The 21,653-nt window shown below is 42.0% G+C and overlaps 1 protein-coding gene across 1 annotated transcript in view; it reads left to right on the top strand.

Annotated features, from left to right (window-relative positions):
* LOC149371173 (sialin-like) overlaps window positions 1-15,803 on the top strand; it is a 29,038-nt gene extending 13,235 nt beyond the window's left edge. The window contains exons 6-10 of the mRNA XM_089564769.1: window positions 1,274-1,417; window positions 2,450-2,582; window positions 6,475-6,630; window positions 8,633-8,718; window positions 10,299-15,803. Of these exons, the coding sequence (XP_089420895.1) occupies window positions 1,274-1,417; window positions 2,450-2,582; window positions 6,475-6,630; window positions 8,633-8,718; window positions 10,299-10,511 (732 nt within the window). The 3' untranslated portion in view covers window positions 10,512-15,803. The remainder of the gene's footprint in view (window positions 1-1,273; window positions 1,418-2,449; window positions 2,583-6,474; window positions 6,631-8,632; window positions 8,719-10,298) is intronic.
* The last annotated feature ends 5,850 nt before the right edge of the window (window positions 15,804-21,653 follow it).

Here is a 21,653-nt window from a genome sequence, read left to right as displayed (position 1 = left end):
TAATACGAATACTCTAATACACTGATAGACTTATATACGCAGAATAACGCTGATACATCCAGAATAGAACTAAAAGGAATTTTATCAGTGTATTAGTTGTATCGTTTCATAATGCAATAGACAGAACTGATAGGATTCTTAACAGTTTATCCTATCAGAATTTTTGCTAGGGAACTTTCTGCCGCCCCCTGCTACGTTTGCCTTCTCTTGGAATCCACTCGGTCACCCTTAAGGACCAGCAGTTATCTTGCCTTCGCATTACAGGCCCTGCACAAGCCCATTTCTTCCTCTTGATTTCGACTAGGATGTCATTAACCCATTTTTGTTGCCTCACCCACTCTGCCCACTTCCAATCTCTCAACGTTACACCTATCATTTGTCTTTCCATAGCTCGCTGCTTTGTTCTTAACTTAAGCTGAACCCTATTTGTTAGCCTACGCGTTTCTGCCCCTTAGGTGAGTAGCGGTAAGATGCAGCTGGTGTATACTTTTCTCTTGAGGAATATTGGTAAACTGCCATTCATGATCTGAGAGAATCTGCCATATGCGCTCCACTCCATTCATATTCTTCTAGTTATTTCCCTCTCACGATCCGGATCAGTGGTCACTACCTGCCCTAAATAGACATATTCTCTTACTACTTCCAGCACCTCGCTACCTATAGTAAACTGCTGTTCTCTTGCTAGACTGTTGAACATTACTTTGGTTTTCTGCGTGTTAATTTTTAGCCCTACCGTTCTGCACTGCCTGTCTAACTGATTGATCATGCTTTGAAGCTCATCTACTGAGTGACTTAGCAAGGCAATTGACAGGAAGGGCTAGGGCACTGTGCAGATGTAATTTCATGCATGTTTTTTCACGCATGTAATTTCACGCAGCAAGGACAATTGCTGTAGTCACGAAACTGTCATGAAAATGTATTTGCCGTTGTTTAATGGTACCAGAAGGTTAGAAAGTAATGGCAGTTTTGTAAGTGCCTTTGTTGGCACCCCAAATTCCACAGAAAAAGATAAAAGGCATGCACTGTGCAGTTTCAGTCAGTAGAAAATAGCTGTACACTAAGGAGGTTCCAGATTCTGTTCTGTAAGTGCCCATGTGTACAGAGTATGATTGATTTGGGGCAAATATATGCATGTGTCATGTGTTCTACTTAACTTCGGGAAAAAAGAATGCTTTTTCTCCTGATAAAACCACACATGGAGGAAACTTTTTGGCCTTCAGATTTATCTTTTTTTTTCCTTCTTTTTTTGGGGGGGCATTTGTGCAATTTCCAGTCTGTGCCATGGGCGAGCATATTGACATCACGAGCTGTCTGGATCATTGCCTTCATCAAGTTTTGTGGAGCATGGAGCTTCTATACCCTACTTACAGAACTGCCAAGCTATCTAGCTGATGTGCTGCATTTTGACATCCAGAAGGTATGTAGCCATTTTACGTTACTCGCCATGAATATATAACAGATGGCTAGGAAATCAAGTCACCGTATACGTAATAGAACCGTGGCATCAAGTTAGCAGTAGTGGCAAGGATGGAAATTTGGGCATTCGGTATCGATGTTCTATGACAAAAGGAGCGTGAAAACAAGACAGCAGATGAAGAAACAGCACACACACCATGAGCGCTCGTGGTGTGTGTTCTGTCTTCGTCCGTCGTCTTGTTTTCATGCTCCTTTTGTCATAGCAGTTGATTTCTAATGAGTTGCAGTGATATGGATATCGTACTAAGTGTTCTGCTATATGTGCCCTGCTCCTCTTCAGACAGTGACGGACGCACCTAATGTTTAAAAATTATGCCATTATGAAATGTCTATGCTTATAAAGTTTTGCGTTATGCCACTGTCTTCGCATTATCAGTTATGGCAGATTTTTGCTACGGATCAAGTTTTCTAGGCTTTCATGAGAGTAGAGCAGAGATGCCTTACATAATACAGTAGCTAATTTTGTTTGAGTACCATGAGATGGTAATACTTAGCTACCCTCTGAAAAATCTAATGGCCGCTGCAGTGCCTCAGCGGTTATGGTGCTCAGCTGCCGACCCGAGAGACCTTGGTTCGATCCCAGCCATAGTGGTTGCATTTCAGTGGAGGCGAAATGCTAGAGGCCCGTGTACTGTGCGATGTCAGTGCACGTTAAAGAACCCCAGGTGGTCGGAATTATCTGGAGACCTCCACTACAGCACCCCTCATAGCCTGAGTTGCTCTGTGATATTAAACCCCACAAAACAACAAAAAAAATCTAATGCTTATGACTAATCTTGGTGAAGAGATAGACCTACATATCTGGCTTGGCAGTACACTGCCCACTGCACTTCAGTGTACTTTACTGACATTCTATCTTGTCGCAACCAGTGACCTAAAGTTCTCCACCCTCATTGTGTCGTTATGATGGTATATTCTTAAATAAAAAGCATGTCTTTATAGCGTGGTCACTTTTTTCCTCCATAATTTTCAGAGTGGTTTTCTCAACGCAAGTGTATACCTGAGCCAATTGATTTTTGGCCTTGGCAGCAGCTACTTGTCTGATTATCTGCGGGCGAAAAACATTCTGGGCATAACGAACGTGAGAAAGCTCTTCGAACTGATCGGTATGTTCTTTGCATACAGCACATAGTAGGGCACCTTTGTAAGCATGTGCTGGTGCCATAGAGAAACCATGCGCTACTAGACACTTTTAGTTGGGCGTACGCAGTAAGCTTCCGCACGCATCGCTTACTGCGTTGCGTACGCTGTAAATAGTGTAAGCACGACACTTTTAGCTGGCCGTGCCGTAGCGTCCCTCAGGAAGCTGTAGCGCCATCTAGTGACAAGACGTCAAAGCACATCAACGCTGTGTTCAAGAAATTTTCATCCGTAATTACTGATAACTAGGGTGGGCGCACTGCGAGCCTTTTTCGTTTCAAGAAGAAAAACTCTGCAAATAGAACAAAATTTAACAAATAACTAAAAGCTAGACAACTGCTTCGCCAGGAGTCGTTCTTGCGACGTAAACACAGGGCATTTAGCTAGGCCTAAGAGCTTGAAAATCGACAAATGATCCGGAAAACCGGGGCTAGTTATCACTTATACTTCTACGCGTGGGTGAGAGTGTGCGAAATAAAAGCAAACCGCTGCCATTTGAGCGAGCTACCACGTCAAAGAATCCAGTGGTGACATGCATTTATTCCGAAGCGGGCGAGCAGGACGCCGCCATCTTTTCAACGCAACCCGTAACGTGCCCGTTGCGCACACACGCAAAAACACGATACGTGCGTACGTACACAAGCGGCCCAGCGGTATGGAACGTTCTCCGCATGTGCACTCGCGACCCGCAACGCTCCTGCGTACGTAAGCCCATTCCGTACGGCCAACTAAAAGTGTCTACTGATTCTTTCTTCCTTATTGCACAGAGAAGCTTTTTTTTTTGCAGAAAACAGAAAACTAATGTTTACATGTGCAGCCATGAGCACTGCATGGTGTCACATGGTTTATTTTCATTTGAATCATTGCCCCTTAGAACAATACTTATTGCATGCATATGCTGAAGAGGCATGACCTGAAAGCTAAACATCCTTTTGGTACCTACCAAACATGTTTGAAATGGTTAGCATTTTGTAATGTTTCTAGAAGCTGAAACTGTGGTAGAAACACTAGGATTAGCATTACTGACACAAGAGCCAGCCAAAAGTGATTACTTGAAAGTTCCAGAGACACAACTGGGACCAAGTAAAATTCAGGTTTGGTAATTAAATGAGTTGTGACTTCAAGTCCTGCTTTTGAATGTTTCAGTTAGTTTTTACTGCCAACAAAATGATGAAACTGATTATATCTTAAAACGAATATGCTCTCTTGCGAAAAAAAAAAGCATCTTCTTTTTCTCTGTCTCTGCTTTGGCAGACATTGGAATCAGCTTTGTCTGAGGCCCATTTTGAACGGGGTAAACTAAGGTAGAACTATTCTCACTACTGCCCATTGTGGCTTTGACCAGCTCGGCTGGAACCATTTTCACTGGGTATTATGCTATAATTGTTAAACCCCCTAATAGACACATTTTTTTTTTTTTTCAAGAATGGTGCCAGAATGTTTATTAATACCCGTGCTACCATCCTTCAGCAAACCAAAAAATAATGTTTTGGACAAGCCTAATCACCTTAAACCAGGCACAAAGTGCCAGAAAAGACAGAACAAGCTGGGCTCATCATGAACCACAAATGACAGTCGACTTATGATGAGCCTGGCTTGTCGAAGTTCACTAGGGGATTAACTTGAACCACGGCATTTTCAGCTTTATATTTTCATTTCAAGGGAAAGCTTCATTATTAATATATGTGCCTTTGATTTGAGTATACTTGCTGTGGGGACCTTTACTGGAGCTTGATTCTGTTTGCTGATTAAACACTTGCAGCGGTCAATCAATGTGCCCATGGGCGTCCGGAGGGGGGGGCAAGGGGGGGCGGCTGCACCCCCCTGGAAAATCACTCACTCGAACCGTGAGTGATGGCCGCACGCCAGGGGCGGTGGTGCGCTCAGTCAAAAGGGTAAAAGCAGCCCCGCATGGTCACATCTGCGAAATGCCGCGTCCGGGCGTGCGTCGTTCCGCCGTTTTCAAACCACGCCATCGTTAGCTCTACTGAAGGGCGACCTGTTCCAGACATACAGCGGCACCGGCGAGCATGTGTTTCGAGCCGCCTTGAGATGGGTGTCTGTTTCTTTGATCTCTAGAGAGATAGCGACACGGAGGCAGACAGTGCACGGGGCATCTTGTTTTCGCCTATCGTTACGCCGGTCACCGATGAATTCTTAAGGAGGGAAGGTAAAATCAGCCGTGTCCACCCCCGCTTTGTCGGGCTGCTCAGGGGCAAGCGGGCGATGAGTTGGCGCCGCCGCCGCTCGCTGTCTCCTCCGATCCACGGGTAGCGCAGTTCGGTAGAAGCGCCGCTTTCAGAATCTCCGGCAAAGGGGATTAGCTGCTTTTGTTCACGGCGACGCAGTCTCCCGAGGCGCCCCCACACCAGCGTTCTTTGCGTCTTCTGCGAAAACCAGCGCCTTTGGTCAACGCAGCCCGATGGCGCCTGCCTGGCTCGCCTGTCACCTCTGGCTGGGCCTCAAATCACAACAGCGCCCATGTACTGTGCGTGTCAGTGCATGGTAAAGAGACCCAGGTGGTCGACATTACCCGGAACTCTGTACTACTCCATCCCTCATAGCCTGAGTCGTTTTGGGGCTCTGAACCCCATAAAAACACAAAAACAAATTTTCCGACTGGAGTGGCGAGTGTCCCTTCCCCTCGGAAGTTGCGCGGCGTTCCTTTCACCCCCAAAGTGCGCATTCGGGGATACTGCGGCAAGTAAGCCCTTGCACGTGTGCGCGCCTCTGTGTTTGTGCTTGGGTGTTTTTAGTGGCCGGTTGTCAGCGAAGCTGAGAACAACCAAGACAGCGGACGAGAAAACGACGAGCGGAGAGCAGTGTGTGTGCGGTTGCTCGACTGTGCGGATGCGCAAGCAAGATGGAGCGAGGTGTATGAAGCTGCGAGCGTGCATTTATCTTGTAAATAAGTTTTCGTTGTATATATAGTCATCTTTTGTTTTCAACGTACGCGTTCAACAGTTTTTCCAATCAATGTGTATGATGAGTGTGCACCGAGAGCGTGTAATGAAGCACAGAAGTGAATTTATCACACGTGTAATTACGCAATTCGCCCAGAAAAATCCGAGGCGCCTACAGTTGCTGTTCAAGGAAGACTGACTGAGTGACTGTAGTTGCGTGTTTGTGAACATATTGTGCTGTGTGCTGGTCATCAATCCGGGTGAGTCGAGAACCCGTATGCAGCAAGACTGAGCACTCTTCTCCACGAAGTTGTTTCTTCGTTGATAAACTCCAATGTACCTCTCCTAGCCGCGCTTTAATTTGCTGTTTGTAATTTTTCTTTCATGTGTGCATTTTGTTTAATTTTTATTTATATATAAATAAATAAATTTACTCCGCAAATAGCGCCTTTCTGCTACGAACATACCCCCCCCCGGGGCACCAACGGGGCCCCCCCCTGCAAAAAATTCTGCGGACGCCCTTGAATGTGCCTTATGCTGCTGGATCAGCATGGTTTCATTCATATCTGAAGCATAGTTGAATACGTGATTTTTATCCTTAAGCAAAATAGCTCCCCTTCTTTCTGGGTGACCAGTACTTTCTGAATCATCTAGTCCAGCAATTTCTCTAGGTGTGCTAAAGTTCCATGGAGTAGCAGCTAGTGGTATATAACACTGTTGCATTATCATGTTTGAACGTTTCCTGGTCCTTTTCCTTTCCCTGCTGCTCTGGTAAAGGCTATGGTAGGCTTTAATGATACCGATTATCTTCTTATTATATGTGTTTTCATTGATTGAACAGCTTCATCAAAGAGAATTATATGACTGCTCCCAGTCATGTTGTAAAGAGAAGAGGTGTGTTTATTTCTTTTACGGGATCTTGACAGTTGCAGTATTTGTGTTCTCTCACACTCAGGACTTCTTGGACAAACTGCTGGCCTGATTGGTGCCACGTTTGCTGGCTGTGACTGGAAGCTGGCTTATGCCATGCTCATGGTTGCCTCCGCATCTGCAGGGGCACTGTATGGTAGCGAAAGTGTGCTGCCAGTAGACATTGCCGCTGAATATGCTGGTGAGTCATGTTCATTCCCTCTTTTTGCTTTTCGCAGCTCTGTGCGCAAGAAAATGGAAATTTGCAGATAGCGTGCCGGTCCTTTCTGAATCATCTAGACTGGCAATTTCTCTCTATGTACTTAAGTTCCACCTGACAAATGAGGTTAGGTTGGAACCTATTTGACAGCATTGTCAAGTAATGAACAACTATTTACCGATATCCATCGAGAGAAAAGTATGTGCAACGGTTGTATCCGGCCCGTATACTCACCTGAGGGGATGAAACATGGAGGCTGACAAAAAGGCTCGAGATTAGATTGAGGAAAGCACAGTGGGACGTGCGAGGGAAATTGATGGAAGTAATTATTAAGCAACAGAAATAGTGAAACGTGGATTAGAGAACAAACTCCAGTTACTGATATCATAGCGGAAATCAAAGATACAAAGTGCACTTGGGCAACTTCAGTTACTGATATCATAGCGGAAATCAAAGATACAAAGTGCACTTGGGCAACTCCAGTTACTGATATCATAGCGGAAATCAGATACAAAGTGCACTTGGGTAACTCCAGTTACTGATATCATAGCAGAAATCAAAGATACAAAGTGCACTTGGGCGAGACATGTAATGCTGCGAGCAGACAGCTGATTTATGGTAACAGAGTGAATTCTGGGAGAAGGAATATAGAGGATGTGGCACCGAAAAGCAAAGTGGAATGATGAAGTAGGTAATTTGATGGAATGGTGTGGGGCTGCAGCTAGCATCAGACAGGGATAATTGAGGAACATTACAAGAGGCTTTCGTCCTGAAGTGGATGTAATCCGGCTGATTGTGACAACGGTGATGGCTACACAAGACCTGTTTTTACTAAATGGCATTCAATTACAGTAAGCTGCGGCTAAGCCAGGGGTGTGCTGTTATTCTATTTACTTGCATAACACACAAAAAATATATGAAAGTTAGGTGCATGCATATACTACATGGGGGTAACGTAGTAAAAAAAATTTTTATTTTGATGACAAAAGTAATGGCTTAGCACAAATTATAGCAGGCAACAAGCCCAACATTCTGCACTTTAGAAAAATACCTGGTGTATTCATCATGTGAGTGCATCTGCGATGTGAGTAATGTGGCATTTTGCTGCCTACGTTGCTCGCTGCATCTGTATTCTATTAATACTAGCATGGCATAACACCAGCCTATCACAGCAGGCCATAGGAGAAATGACACAGGGGAGCATTAATGGCTCTTAGTAGTGGTCGTGTCTTTCCTTTGTCTATGTCGTCTTTATGGCACATGGGTAATGTGAAAGTCTTGTATTCAGTTTGAATAGGATGTCATCAGAGAACAACACTTGCCAGCTCACAAATATAAGAGAGAACAGAAGACGTAGTTTGTGCTCGTTTATTTACCATATTTTCTGGGGTGTAAGCCGTGTTCTTTTTCTGACTTTCTTCTTCAGTGTGTCTTACATTGTGGTATGACTTATATACAGTCATAAATGACGCGCCACCGTACATCATCTTTTGTTGTGCCTCGAAACGATGTTTGAAAATAAAATCAATATGTAAAAGAAGGAAAAATGGTGCTATTTTGAAAAATGGTATCTTATGGTAGATGCACATAATTTAGCCATGGTGAGACTGAATGCAGTGGCTGCTGCATCTGGTCTAGCCATGTTCTTTAAAGTTTTGATTTTGGCGTCAGTTGATCAATGACGAAGAAGAATTGTAATGATGCAGTTCTTATGACCAGTAAACATAGATGAAAAGCGATGCCTTCTGTCATAGACTGTTTGTGCATGCACTTTTGAAAGTACCTGTTGATTTGAAAGCAAAGCAGGTTGTAAGTCGCATGCTTTCTAAATGAGACCTATAATAGGAAGCCAAAGCACAATAGAAAGCTCGGTGTTAGCATTTATCAGGCAACATTGAATCACATAATGCAAAAATTAGTGCCGTTGCATCTCACTTAATCACATATCTTATGTTGTTGTTGTTGTTGTTTAACCACTATTTAGGTGCTGTCATGGGTCTGACCAACTGCATTTCAAATAGTGCTGGAATTTTTACACCTTTAGTTGTTGGCTACCTCACGGAGAGCAGTGTAAGTAGATATTTCTGTCCTTTAGGCTCTAGAGAGTGAGGGAACTGTGAATTTTGGTCCTTTCTGGGGCAATGAAGTGAGAGCAACAGCTCATCTGTGCCCTTTCCAATTCGCATGTATCAGATCTGCTCCAAAGCAGAGATGAGCGAGGCTTACTGGATACATAACTACACAGGGCACATTCTTGAAAGATCGCACCCCTAGCCAAATCTCGACAACACCCTCGCTAACCAGCTGGAGTTTCTTGATTGCAGTGTTAAACACTGATGCCGTCCTGGCTGCAGCGTCGACAATTTGATGGAGGCAAAATACAAAAACTCCTGTTTTCTGTGTGATGTTAGCAAAGAACCCCGGGTGGTCTAAATTCATCCAGAGCCCTCCACTATGGCATCCCTCATAGCCCGTTGTGTCGCTTCAGATGTCGAACCCCAGAATTTACTTTTTTTTTTTTCATTTTAAGCCTTTTTAAAACTAAGAAACAAAAATGAAAATGAGAAAGGCTCATGATTAAGCCTGCCAACTTGTAGCTTAACCACTCTGAAAAGGCTTGCAAATCCCAGCTTGCAACATGCATGAAATGTGTGTTCTTTTGGCACTGTAAGCTTAGTTGTGCGAGAAACCACTGTGTGCATCCAAGCCAAGCTTGTAATACATGAATCTGCCTAATAGATTCAGACATATGTGTCCTTGCTTATAACTAGAGGCATATTTGTCAACCGTTTTTGTATTGTATCCGACCCAGGTAGCACCAAACATTAGAATAGTGTTATAAAAATGTTATGTAAGTTGGAGTAATGTTACATGTTGCATAGTAACTTTACATTAACATTAAAAATTAACATACTATAACGTTATAAGTTACATAGGAAACGTTACTTTCACATTCTAAACGAACGTTGTTTTAATATAATCTTCTAAATTTTATTATGATGTTTCAGGTGCAACTATAAAACAACATTGCAAATATATTTCAAGCATGGATTTCCAGACATTTTCTCACTGTTCTTAGAGTAAAAATTTTTTTCAACTAACAGTACCTTGTAACCACATCTCTTAGATAGTACTCGCCATAGATTACATGAAGAGACCCATTATTTGGTCACAAAACTTTAGTTATTACCCATTCCCCACTGTCACTCATGGGACATCCCGCAGTAGCGAGTATACTAGCTCGGCGGCATATGACATCCGTTCGGAGGTGAGTGAATACGAGTTGCTGTGCTGTGCTGTAGTGTAGTGGAGAAGGTGTCGCTCTTGTTGTTGGTTCTTGCAAAGTGTTGTAAGTTGTGCGCCGTCACCACTGGCAGGCCTGCATGCTTGTGCGGGGCTGCTTCACCATTTTCGAGAATGTTGCATTTATGTTGTTTACATGTTTCATGAATGTTTGGGGAAGGTTATTCGAACATTTATATGTAACATTACAAAAACATTAGAAAAAAAGGACATTAAAGACATTGAAATAACATTTGAGCGTAACAAAAATGTAACATTATCACAATGTTTCGGTGCTACCTGGGGAATTCTCAAGAAGAACCAGCGAACCCTGCTAACAGGCTGAACAATGGGCATAAACAATGCAGGAAAGCATCGAACAGTGGAACAAAGTGTTCTTCACCTCTGCCGGTGTGGTCATCGCGGGCGCAGTGGTGTTCCTCCTCTTCGGCACGGCTGAGGTGCAGCCCTGGGCACGTCCGCCAGATGGTTCCATCAACGATTCATGCTCACTTCTGGTGCCTGCTGATGAGGCAGCAGAAGACAGCAAGTCTACTTCAGCAACCGCTGTGACAACATGACAGAGACATTTCCTTTAAAAAAAAAAAGACATTATCTTAGCTGGCCACGCTGCATGGTTTGTGGCATTACCTTATGAAAGGTAAGGTCACTAACTGCAGCAACTGCTCTGGACAGACAGTGGTGCCAGCTTCAGGCCTTAGACCAGGATGAATGCCACCTGCCAGCGGTGGCATGTAAAGAGCTGCACTCGAATTAATTGCTCCCCTAATTGAAATATCCCAATGTGCATTAAAACTCCCTTGGATGTCCTACGGACGTTCAGGATGTCCTGCTCAATAGAGGTTCAGTGCCCATCGGGATACTCCACCTTGAGAATTTTTCTAAATACTTTGGACTAACTTCTTACCAAAGGTAGCGGCACCTAACTTTGAATGGACTCTTAGAATTCATATCATATTACCAAGTATGGTAATCATCTGTCAGTTTTTTTTAAACTGCGAAGTTTCTGGGAAAGCTCTCTAGCTTTCCTTTGTAGCATTTAAAAGTGAACTTAGGTGGATACTTAGGAGTAATTACTCCCCTAATCGAAATATCCCAATGGGCATTAAAACTCCCTTGGATGTCCTATGGATGTTCAGGATGTCCGCAGGACACCCAAGAGAGGTCGAATGCCCATCGAGATACTCCACCTTGAGAATTTTTCTAAATACTTTGGACTGACTTCTTACCAAGGGTAGCGGCATCTAACTTTGAATGGACTCAGTATCGGAACATGTATATAGCAGTAAACAACTCAGTATTCCTAGCATGCATGAAAACAAATGAGTAGACCGAATTGCTAGGATAGGTAGGTCATGCCGCACTAGCAAAAACAGTCGGTGGCATTTTTCATTCGGTGTATGGCGCTGAAGTGTTGATGCCATATGGTACTAAATGTTATGGACTCTGTTTGGATACCATGTGGACATTATGGACTCCATTTTTCACTCTTTTTTGATATGTTTTCAGTGTAGCAACCACTGAATGCTTTGCTGTCTGTGAAGTTGTGCCCTGGCTTGTACTTGCCATGCAAGAATGTTATGCGAGAAAGGCATTCCAGCGAAGCTCTAATATTGTGTCCATGGTTGTGTGTTCCTGCTTTGCCAGAGATGTGCAAAAAGAGGTCGCCTCTTATCTGTATTAACTTTACCATGCAGTCTGGCTGTCAAGGGTTGTATCTACTATATCTGTTATCTAGAGAAGACGAAACGAAGATATGTGAAAAACATTGGAGGCATCAGACAAAGACCCACAAGACAGATTAATGAGTCCTGTGCTAAATCAAGACGACGTAATCTAATTAGTGCCAAACAAATGTTAACGCTCAACCAACGTTCCTTCCTTTTTTTTTTCGTAACATTTGTTACAACTTCATGTGATGTTTCAGGCGTTCTTTTTTAGATGTTAAGGCCTTCCTTCACTTTAGACAGAAGTGTTTCTCACTGACTTGTATGCACAGTGTGCACAGACAAGTCGGGACACAGGTGAACAAAGCAACAATATACGGTACTCTCTTTGCACATATCGTCATTTTCACATGCTGTGTATATGTATCATGGCTTGCTAGCTAGTCCAATGAAAGGCCCTGTTGATCTCTGCGATATTTGCAAACACTTTTGTTGTTCGGATGTACTGGTTGAACATAACATATGAAGGTGTGTTAACCTCCACTGTACCACTGACACGTCGACTGACACTGTTTTTCAAACGTCCTTAGGTATTTGTGGCATTGTCAACATTGTGCCTAGCACCTTCAGCAGGGATACACTGTGGAAATGCAAGGTCCGTAATGGTCCATAATGGATTTCTTCAGGCCAGATACTGTCAGCTTGTTTTGTTTTTTTTTAAAGCTTTTTGCTTAGGAAGTGTGCCAGAATTTCTTTATTGAATGAAATGAATTTAACTGAAAGTTTAATTTGAAATGACTTTGTTGCAAGACAATTGATCCACTGGCAGTGGAGCTTCACAATTTTTTGCAGGCAGACTGGATAAGCCACATGCATGTATTCTGTTAATATGCCTATTATTTAACCACTACAGCTCCATTACAGTAAGAATGAAGAGTAAAAACAATGTAAAAATGACGTGTATATCACTTTTGGTCAACACTAAGGGGTTTGTTGAAATTTGTAATAAAACCACCCTGGCGCAAATAATTTCACAAGGACAAAAATGCCGAGGAGACAGCGGACAGGCATCTCCTCGTCTTTTTTGTCCTTGTGAAATTATTTGCGCCAAGGTTGTTTTATTACAAATTTCAAGGTGCTAAACCAACTAGCCCATCAGCATGTCTTACTGAACTGAGGGGTCTTTTGTAGTTTTTAGCTGGCTGTCAACATTTTGCTATGTTGCTTCACTTTTCTGTACATATCTATGTATATATCTCTGTCAGGCTACAACATACATACTGTGGTTTTTACGAGTAGAACCAGTATATGCTTTTTGCATGTTGCACATGTCGCATGATTTTGTGGCCGCATAACCTGTGGCTGGAGTACGGTGACACATGTATTCAGCGAAATGGCTTCATGGATTTATTTACACAAGCTAATGAGTGATGCTGCAATTCTTAGCATCTTCAGTAGCAAGAACAATAAGTGACAGGGATCATTTCATTGTCATGTGACTATGCCAGCATTATGGCCGCAGTTGCTTTGGCCTGAAAACTTTTGTGACAGTTCATGTATTGCTTACCCTGGCATTTGCCTAGGAAGAGGATTGTGTCGTTGTTAAAGCTTAATTTCTTATAACTGTGATACTTTTGCAGGCTGTCCCTTGAGCATGCCATAGTAGCAAGTAGGCGTGGTGTGATTTGTGGAGTTGGTGAACATTTTTGAACATGAACATTGTTTAATGACCAATGACCATGGCCAAAAGCTGGTGCTTTATGCTTTCAACTCTAAAGGCTGTAGTATATGTATATATCATTTTTATGTGTATCAGCATTTCAACGCTTATGGACGTTGTATGTACTTTATACTTTCTGTGAATGAGCTTTCTTTTAAAATTTCTTCTCCACTTAGAAATAATTGACATAACAGTGACTTGCTTGATCATTGCAGCAGTTGCTTTCAGACGTGATTGAGATTACTAAATTGTTGGTGTAAGTTTTGCAGAATACTGTACTGCCTTGAAGCAGAAAAGAAAACAACCTTAATCATTAAGGATTTTCTTAGGATCTCTTAGTGCACTTTTTATGCATCTGCTGCTGATGGACAGAATACATAAAATCTGTGCCTTGATTTATGTATCTATTGGTATTCCTTTTGTTACACTCTGTTATGTTTTCCAGTTGTATATAAAGTCCTGTTTTGATTTTTTAGCAATTTTAAAAAGTCTTGGTTTAGCAGTTTACTTGTTTACCTAACATTAAATTCGTATGGTTTGATTAGTGCTGTAAGGTACCATAATTATACACTGTTGTATGCACTGATAAAGTTCATCCGAGAGCCTGATTGCTTCAGCCAACACCGTTTATGCTCTTCACTTGGTCATACGTTAACTACATGGGCCTTCACGTGGGCTTTACCAGAATTACTTGGCTGCTGTCTACCACTGTAGCAATCAAATACCTTTATATGCATAGTTTAGGGAGACAACATTTGGAATACAGCCAAAAAAAACTCATTTGTGCCAACTGTGACTACATTTACCTTCATACAGAAAACTGTGCTGTCGTGTGGAAAGAAAGAAAAATTTATTTTGAACTGCTGCATAGATAAAGTTGTAATGTTTTAAACATCATCAACATTGCACGATGCCTCCATTACTTTGTGGTTAATGTGAGGACCCACAAGGGAATGTACGGAAAGACAGAGACGGCTTTTCCTGAATTTTGTATGCGAGACTAAGTCCAACAGAGGGGACTACGCATAGGCCTTCGAGGAGATATAAGACAGCGGGGAACTGTCTCAGGCATCTGCATCAGCGTCAAAAGCAAGTTTGAGAGTGAGGGAGGTATAAGGGTCAACCTGTGGTGCTCTTTTTGCTTCCATCCACGTACGGGTCTCCCAACACTCCGTCCCCTCTGCTCTCTTATACTCGTCCTCCTGAATGGTACAAAAAGAATAAAGAGGAGTGTTCCCCATGTTTCAAGGCACATTATTCCTTCAACTGTCCTCGCCCCCTATGTCAGGCTTAGAAATAGGCACTTCTTTCTTTTATTTTCGTTATGTACACGTAGATGACATGCGGTCACCAATGTGACCACCCGTTGCAAAGGGAAGAGCCATATTGTCATCATTGTCATCACCATCATCATTGAAAAGAAGTGATGTGAGAATAGGTTCACAATAAAGGCCATGTGTTTCACATCTAGAGTGTGTTTCACATCTAAAGATCCTTTAACCCCCATGAGCAGCGAAGCTCATGGGGGGTTAAAGGATCTTTCTCTCAAACCTTGCCTTGGAATCTATAATAAGGCTATCAGTATGGTAGTATAACATTGGGATTTGTTATAACAGCTAAGCTTGGACTGCTGGTGTTTCTTTCCAAAAAACAATGTTAAATGTTTTTGACATTGCACTAGAATTGGTATAGTAGTATAGTCATTGTTGATGCGATCAAACTTTAGTAATGTGAAAAGCAGCCATCACATCTGATGTGGCAGCATGTACCGCATGTACGATTCCCTAGCGAATACTAAACTGACGTGAAGACTTAATTGAAGTGGTACTCGTAGTAACACGACTGAAGTTATGTATCATGATTTATATTTATTTGTCATATACATTTGTAAGTAGAATGTGTAAAAGCTACAGTGTCTTTTAATTAAGCTTATAAGTGCAGTGTTTTTAATACAGCATATATTGTTATGTTTCTGAACTTGATGTTGTCACTATGTGGCAGTGACTCGAGATTTACTGTTCACGTGAAATCGGAGCAGGATTTTAGTTTGATTGAATAATTGTATGTAATCACAAGCTCACTTTTATGACAGTGAACATTTGTTGTTTCACTGCTTTTCCTTGCTTTAATGTAATTGTGGAATATCCATGTCTTTCTTTATTTGATATGTGGCCAGGCAGGCATAGCTTTAGTGAGCATGAAGAACTGGTTCAGGCCACCTAAGTTCTGCAAACCTCTGCTGCTGAGCTAAGTCTGTGGCACTAGTTTTATTATTTGTTTTTGCAATGTGCATATGACGTTTAATGGCTCAGTGGGGTCATGGAACCAGCAAGTTGCTGTCAGCCTAATGTGTAGAAAACTTGGGGCTTCTTATACAGGCCCCTGGCTGTGATCATGTTTTTTATATTTGTACAGTTAGGAATGTGCATATATTGTGATAAATAAAGTTTATTTTATATACTGAATGTTACAGTTTCGGTGAGCGCGTGCATCATCGTCCGTTTCTTCGAGCCTAGCCGTTGACGGCGACCGCCGAGCCGGTCCGCCTCTCGGCATTGCTCGGTCCACTAACTCGTTACACTGAATTCTTTTGCTTTCTCTTTCTAGTGTTTTGTCAATCAGAATAGCATTGTTTAGTTAATTATCTGTATGATAGTTTTCATTGCAAGGCAAAGTAAGCCATGAGGTCCGAAGTTTAAAGTTTATTAAAAAATATGCACACAGCTTCCATGTTCACAGGTTACAGAAAGAGGTCCCAAAGTGGTGTGCAGTAGTGGGACCTATTATACTCAGACACATAAGACAGCCAGTGAAGAAGCTTATATATCAATACAAAAATGTTAGTCAGCAATATATATATATAAAAAAATCAATATGTTCATTCAGGCAATAAATACACTGACTACTGAGGATTCTGAAGACAGAGCAAAAACCAAATAGATATAATGTTGATTAAAACACTACTGAAATAAATGAGTAAAATATGGGTGAAGTATGTTTACACTTAAAAGAGGACACAAACGACACTGTTTTCATACTACTATAAGGTAACAAATTTCTTACTTTGATTAAGAAGAACCTAGCCGTTGGAATTTCATAGCTAGTTCGAACTTTTTATATTGCATAAGTGATGTGCAATGCAAATCTCGTAGGGTCAGTTCTTGGATGCATACGTAGTGAAGAAGGTTACAGTTAGTATTTAACGTGGTCAGCATATATGCCAAGATTGAATCTTGTGAGGTCTGAAATACAGAGAATGTTAAGTTGAGAGTACATTAGGGATTAGACTAAATGACTGTACAAAGCGCTTGGTTCTGGATAAGTGAAAGCACGGAGAGGTGAGAACGGTATATATGACCCCAAGAGGTGGTACAATAATTCAAATGACAATGAGTGAAGGCATAGTAGAGTGTGATTAAAGTATGCAAGCTGAAGTAATGTCTTGCTTCTAGAATTGTGATGTGATAGTTTTTTTTCTCAAAATTGTTGAATGTGTATGTTGAATTTTAAGTAAAGATCCCATTCTGCACTAAATGTACAGTGATCCGGGGGATACATGGAATGAGAGTTGATCGAGAGAGGACATGAGGTGGTTGTGTGCTTGGAACTGAGCACCATGAACTTAGATTTAATAGGGTTGATAAAAAAGTCCACTTTTCCAGCACCAATTTTCAATGTTAATGAGATCTAAATTGAGCCGGGATGTTAACAAAGATTTATGAGAAGAGATAAGTGTAGTATGATGAGCATGAAGAGTGCAACTTGTAGAAGGTGAGAGGCAGTTGGGAAGATATTTAATGTAGATTGGAAATACAAGTGGACCTAAAATGTCAACGTGGAATGTAAAATGTAAATATGGGTTCCCGTATTTATAACCTTTTTGTTAGAAGTGATGCCTTAGATGTGCACTGCTTGTTTACAGCGATAAATTTGTGTTATCTTATGAAGATGTTTCTCAATAGCTGTTAGTTATTGACTTTGGAACTTCTCTGAGGATAGCTTTTTCGTTAAGGCGTGAATAAAGTCGCACTCCTTAATTTGCTAAGTTGTAAATGCATGAGGTTTCTCAATTTACACAGTCTTGTTTGATGTAATATTTAAGTGCAATAAAATTGATATGTAGACTCGCTTCACAGGCTTGTGTGATTCGGACACAGGCCTGTGTCCGATATGTAGACTCGCCTCACAGGCTTGTGTGATTCGGGCCTTGTGTGGATTCGGACACCTGTTCATCGCCGTGGGCTTTCTGAAAAGTTTCTGCGCCGATACTTTGGCCCTTACGAAGTAGTGCGCCACATCAGTGAAGTGACTTATGCAGTTGCTCCCGCCCCGACAGCTTGTTCATCGCGCCGGTCGCACCGAACTGAAGTCGTACACGTTGTTCGCATGAAGCCTTCTCACGACCGGCTACCTGACTGAACTGCGGTTCCCTGCAGCTGTGTTCTGCCCTTTCGCTGTCTTTTCTCTCCTAGCCGCGTCGTGTCGATGCTGCAGAAGAGGGAGGCAGTGATACATGCCTTCGAAGAGACAGAAGTAGTGCATGCGCTAGTAGAAGAAGAAGTTGGTTGTCTCTCTCGCGCGCGCTCGAACCACTGAGGGACCGCTGCAGGTTTTTCGTCTCTGCGCCGGTGTTCTATTCGCGTTGCACGCTACAGTTCCGGACCGAGGGGCAAGGGGGGGGGGGGGGGTGGCTGCCCCCTCCTGGAATTTCAGATATTTTTTATGCACTAGCAGGAAACAGCTTGATTAGCGCACTTAGGTGATAGTAACTTTTTGCATTTTGCTTATTAAGTTTAATTCTTTGTTCATTAAAAAAATCCATTGTACATTCTCCAAGCCTAGCTCCAATTTGCTCTTTCTGATCTTTGTTTCATGTGGGTAGCTTAGAGCCCATCCCCCCAGCTAACCATAAGTGTCCCCGGGATGGCCTGTGCTTATCAAACACGGTTATTTGAAGCATTCAAGGGATGTCCACAGAGGTCCGCTTCACATTTCTTAGATGTAAGTGGGACACTCAATTTGAACACAACTGCAATTCCTTTCATGTCCCAGTTGACATTCATGTTCGCTATTAGTGGGACCTGGTAGTCTTTATTTAGGCATGTTTTATTTTTAGCAGTGCGCATGAGCCCAAAGTTCGCACTTTTGTCCTTTCTGCTTGCTGAAGCTAGCAAGAAGGACAAGAATGCAAACTGCGGGCTCATTAAATCAATAATGCGACCTGAATACAAAAAAAAACTTCGTCATATTCTGTAAACTTAGAATAGTGGCTCTTACATGACATGGTGCATGGTTATAAAATATATAATTTTGTGCTACTAATGTGCCAAACAGTGAAAAAAGGAGAACATTGCACAAGATAATGATTTATTAAAGCATGGAACAAACAACTGTGCATCTGCTCATTAAAAAACTGAAGTTGTGCGATGTCACACTTCATAATAAATGATTAAAAAAAGAGCTAATATATTTGACCTCAGTTTTCAAAGGCATCGCAACAGTCATGGAATAGCACAAAATGGTCACGTGTTGTGCTGGCAGTAATAATTAACTTATACTGACTAGAACTTTCTCTTGAAAGCAGTATACACAAGAGGTTTTTAGATTGTATGAAAAACAGCAAACATTTATCCCCATATGAAAGGTATAAATTATAAAGGTATAAAGGTCTTGCCAAGGTTTTTATGCTTCGATTTGCCACACAACACTGAAACACTTTTATTTTGTTTCCGAGAACAGTCATGGTAACATCAGAGCGAAAATCACCATTGGAAGGCACCAGAATACTTTACCAAAGAACCCCAGGCGCGTCCATTTCATTTATACCTGGAGCTTGCCAGTCGAATGCTGAATGAAGACATCTTGGTATAAATTTATTTATTTATTTTTATTTATTTATTAGTTACCTGCATCGCCCCGCAGGGCATTACAGCAGGTGGGTACAGACTTCATTATGGGTATAAAACAATTATTGCAGTGCATGGAAAAATGCTTCATTAGATGTAATACATACAATGCTCGATGGCAAACTGTTCCAGTCCCGAACAGTTCTAACAAAAAAAGAATAACGCAAGACATCAACCTTGCAAGAAAATTCCCTGACCTTCAAGCGTGGTCCAGTCGCTTTGATATATAATGAGGTGCCTGGATATATTGTTTGCGGTTTATGCCAGTTTTTGAATAATAAATCTCATGGAAAAATTTCAATCTAATGTATTTTCTACGGTCCTTCAACTCTTGCCAGTTAAGTTTTCGTTTGCTTTCTGTCATACTAACTTGCCGATTATAATTACCAAGAACAAATCTAACAGCCCTATTCTGAATTTTCTCTAATTTTCCTACACTTAATTTAATTTTGCATGGGTCAACTATAGCTATTATATTCTTTACCCAAAGAAACTTAAATTCCGTCACCTTTTGAGCTCCCACCAGTATTTCGCAAACATTTATGGACATCCACGGATTCCACAGAAAGTGTTACGGATCACATTATAAATGACAATAATCAATGTCCCACGAAAACATCCTCACAACGTTCATTAGACGTACACGGCTGCCCACGCAGTTCCAGAAACATTTAGTGGATGTCCCACTGATCTGCACTCCAACTCTTGGACGTTGAAACCGAACTGGAACATCCCTTGGATATAAGTGGTTGGCAGAGCCCGGCCATCGGGTGCCCCCCACCCCCGTGAAAAAAGTTCTGCGGACGCCCTCGGCTGTAACATGTTTTCTATTAATTTCATTAGCGTCTATAAAATAACACTTTTAAAAACTTCTTGAATTATCATTTTGTGCTTTCATTTGTACTGAACTTATTAGACACTACTGAGGGTGAAAATTTAAATAAGCTGGGCAGTGCCTGTTATTTAAAAATAAGCTAGACAATGCATGCTGCTTGCTTAATTTGGAAACGGACAACTGGTCAAAAAAGCATCTGTCAGATATTGCTGGTTAGCACTTATTTCAATTAAACTAGCTGTTTTTCCGTTTCCTTAATATGTGCAAGTCATCGAAACAAACAATATGAAAGCAGGAACTTTTTTATGTACCATATATTATCTTGACATTGCAAAGCTTACGTCCAGGTAATTTTATTTTAGTTCAAGAGCATGCATGACTCAAGTGAAAAATATTATTTTTCATCTCTACAGAAGTGACAGAACCGTATAGTTGAATAAAAACTGCTTGCATTGCTGCACCACAAGTACACAGAGTGATTGTGAAAAGTATGAAGCGCGCTTCACACATGACTGAAGCTATGCCGAGTTCTGCTGTGTGGCTTCTATGGCTATTCTGGTCTGGATTGCTCCAAAGTGGATTGAGGTAGTAAAGGTTTTTCTATGGGCTGAGATCGATACCAGAACTGCAGTAATTTTACTTTAAACTGAGAATTGAAAATTTTGGTGAAAGAAGGGCATTTTGAAGTGCTCTGGATATCCTTTATTTATTTGTAAATTGAGAGAATTAAGGGAATTGAAATGTCTCAGTGAATGTTCATCTTGGGCGTAGAAATCACTTATCTAGAGCATTTAATGAAGCTTTGGAAAGTACCAGGCGTGCTGCAGAATTTCATATCGCACCGCACCAATCTGTGCTAATAGATGCATACTGTATCTGTATTAACCAAGGTATTAACTGCGGCTGGCTATCAATAAATGAAAGCACCGGCCGTCATGTGCTCTGAAGACATGGGGTGTTTCGGAGCTCTCCTTTTTGAGGGGTGACAGAGAGCCAAACTATCGAAGTCGGGTTTTTTAAATAAAAAATTTCGCTTGAGGATATGTCTCGCAGATTAGTATGGGCTGTTGAAAAGATGAAATTGGTTTTTTGAGGAAAGAAAATGGCGCGCCTCGGTGGACATCCGAACCGCGCCGTAAGGGAAGGTGGGAATTAAAGGAGAAAGAAGTGCCGTAGTGGAGGGTTCCGGAATAGTTTCGACCACCCGGGGATCTTTAACGTGCACTGACATCGCACAGCACAGTTAAGGGCGCATTTTGCTTTTCGCCTCCATCGAAACGCGGCCGCCACGGTCGGGTTCAAACCCGGGAACTCCGGCTCAGTAGCCAAGCGCTCTAACCACTGAGCCACTGCACGGTTCCCGTTCACGAGATGCAGACACGCGGCAAGCAAAGCACGCGCCACGTGTACTGTGTAGCTAATTTCGCTTGTCAGAATACAGCCATAGATCTTTCACGTCCAGGGGCCCAGGCTCGTGGCTTTTGAACAGTGGCAACCACGCGGGGCTTCTCGTGTTTGAACTCTCCTCAGTTCGACGAGCGCGTGCGTTCGCGCTCGCTTGAAATTGGCGGTTT

This window comes from Amblyomma mixtum, chromosome 1, assembly GCF_055824585.1.
Source record: "Amblyomma mixtum isolate Tamu chromosome 1, ASM5582458v1, whole genome shotgun sequence".
Lineage (NCBI taxonomy): Eukaryota > Metazoa > Arthropoda > Arachnida > Ixodida > Ixodidae > Amblyomma > Amblyomma mixtum.
The sequence above is the reverse complement of the archived record's forward strand: the minus strand, read 5'-3'. Positions and strand labels throughout refer to the sequence as shown.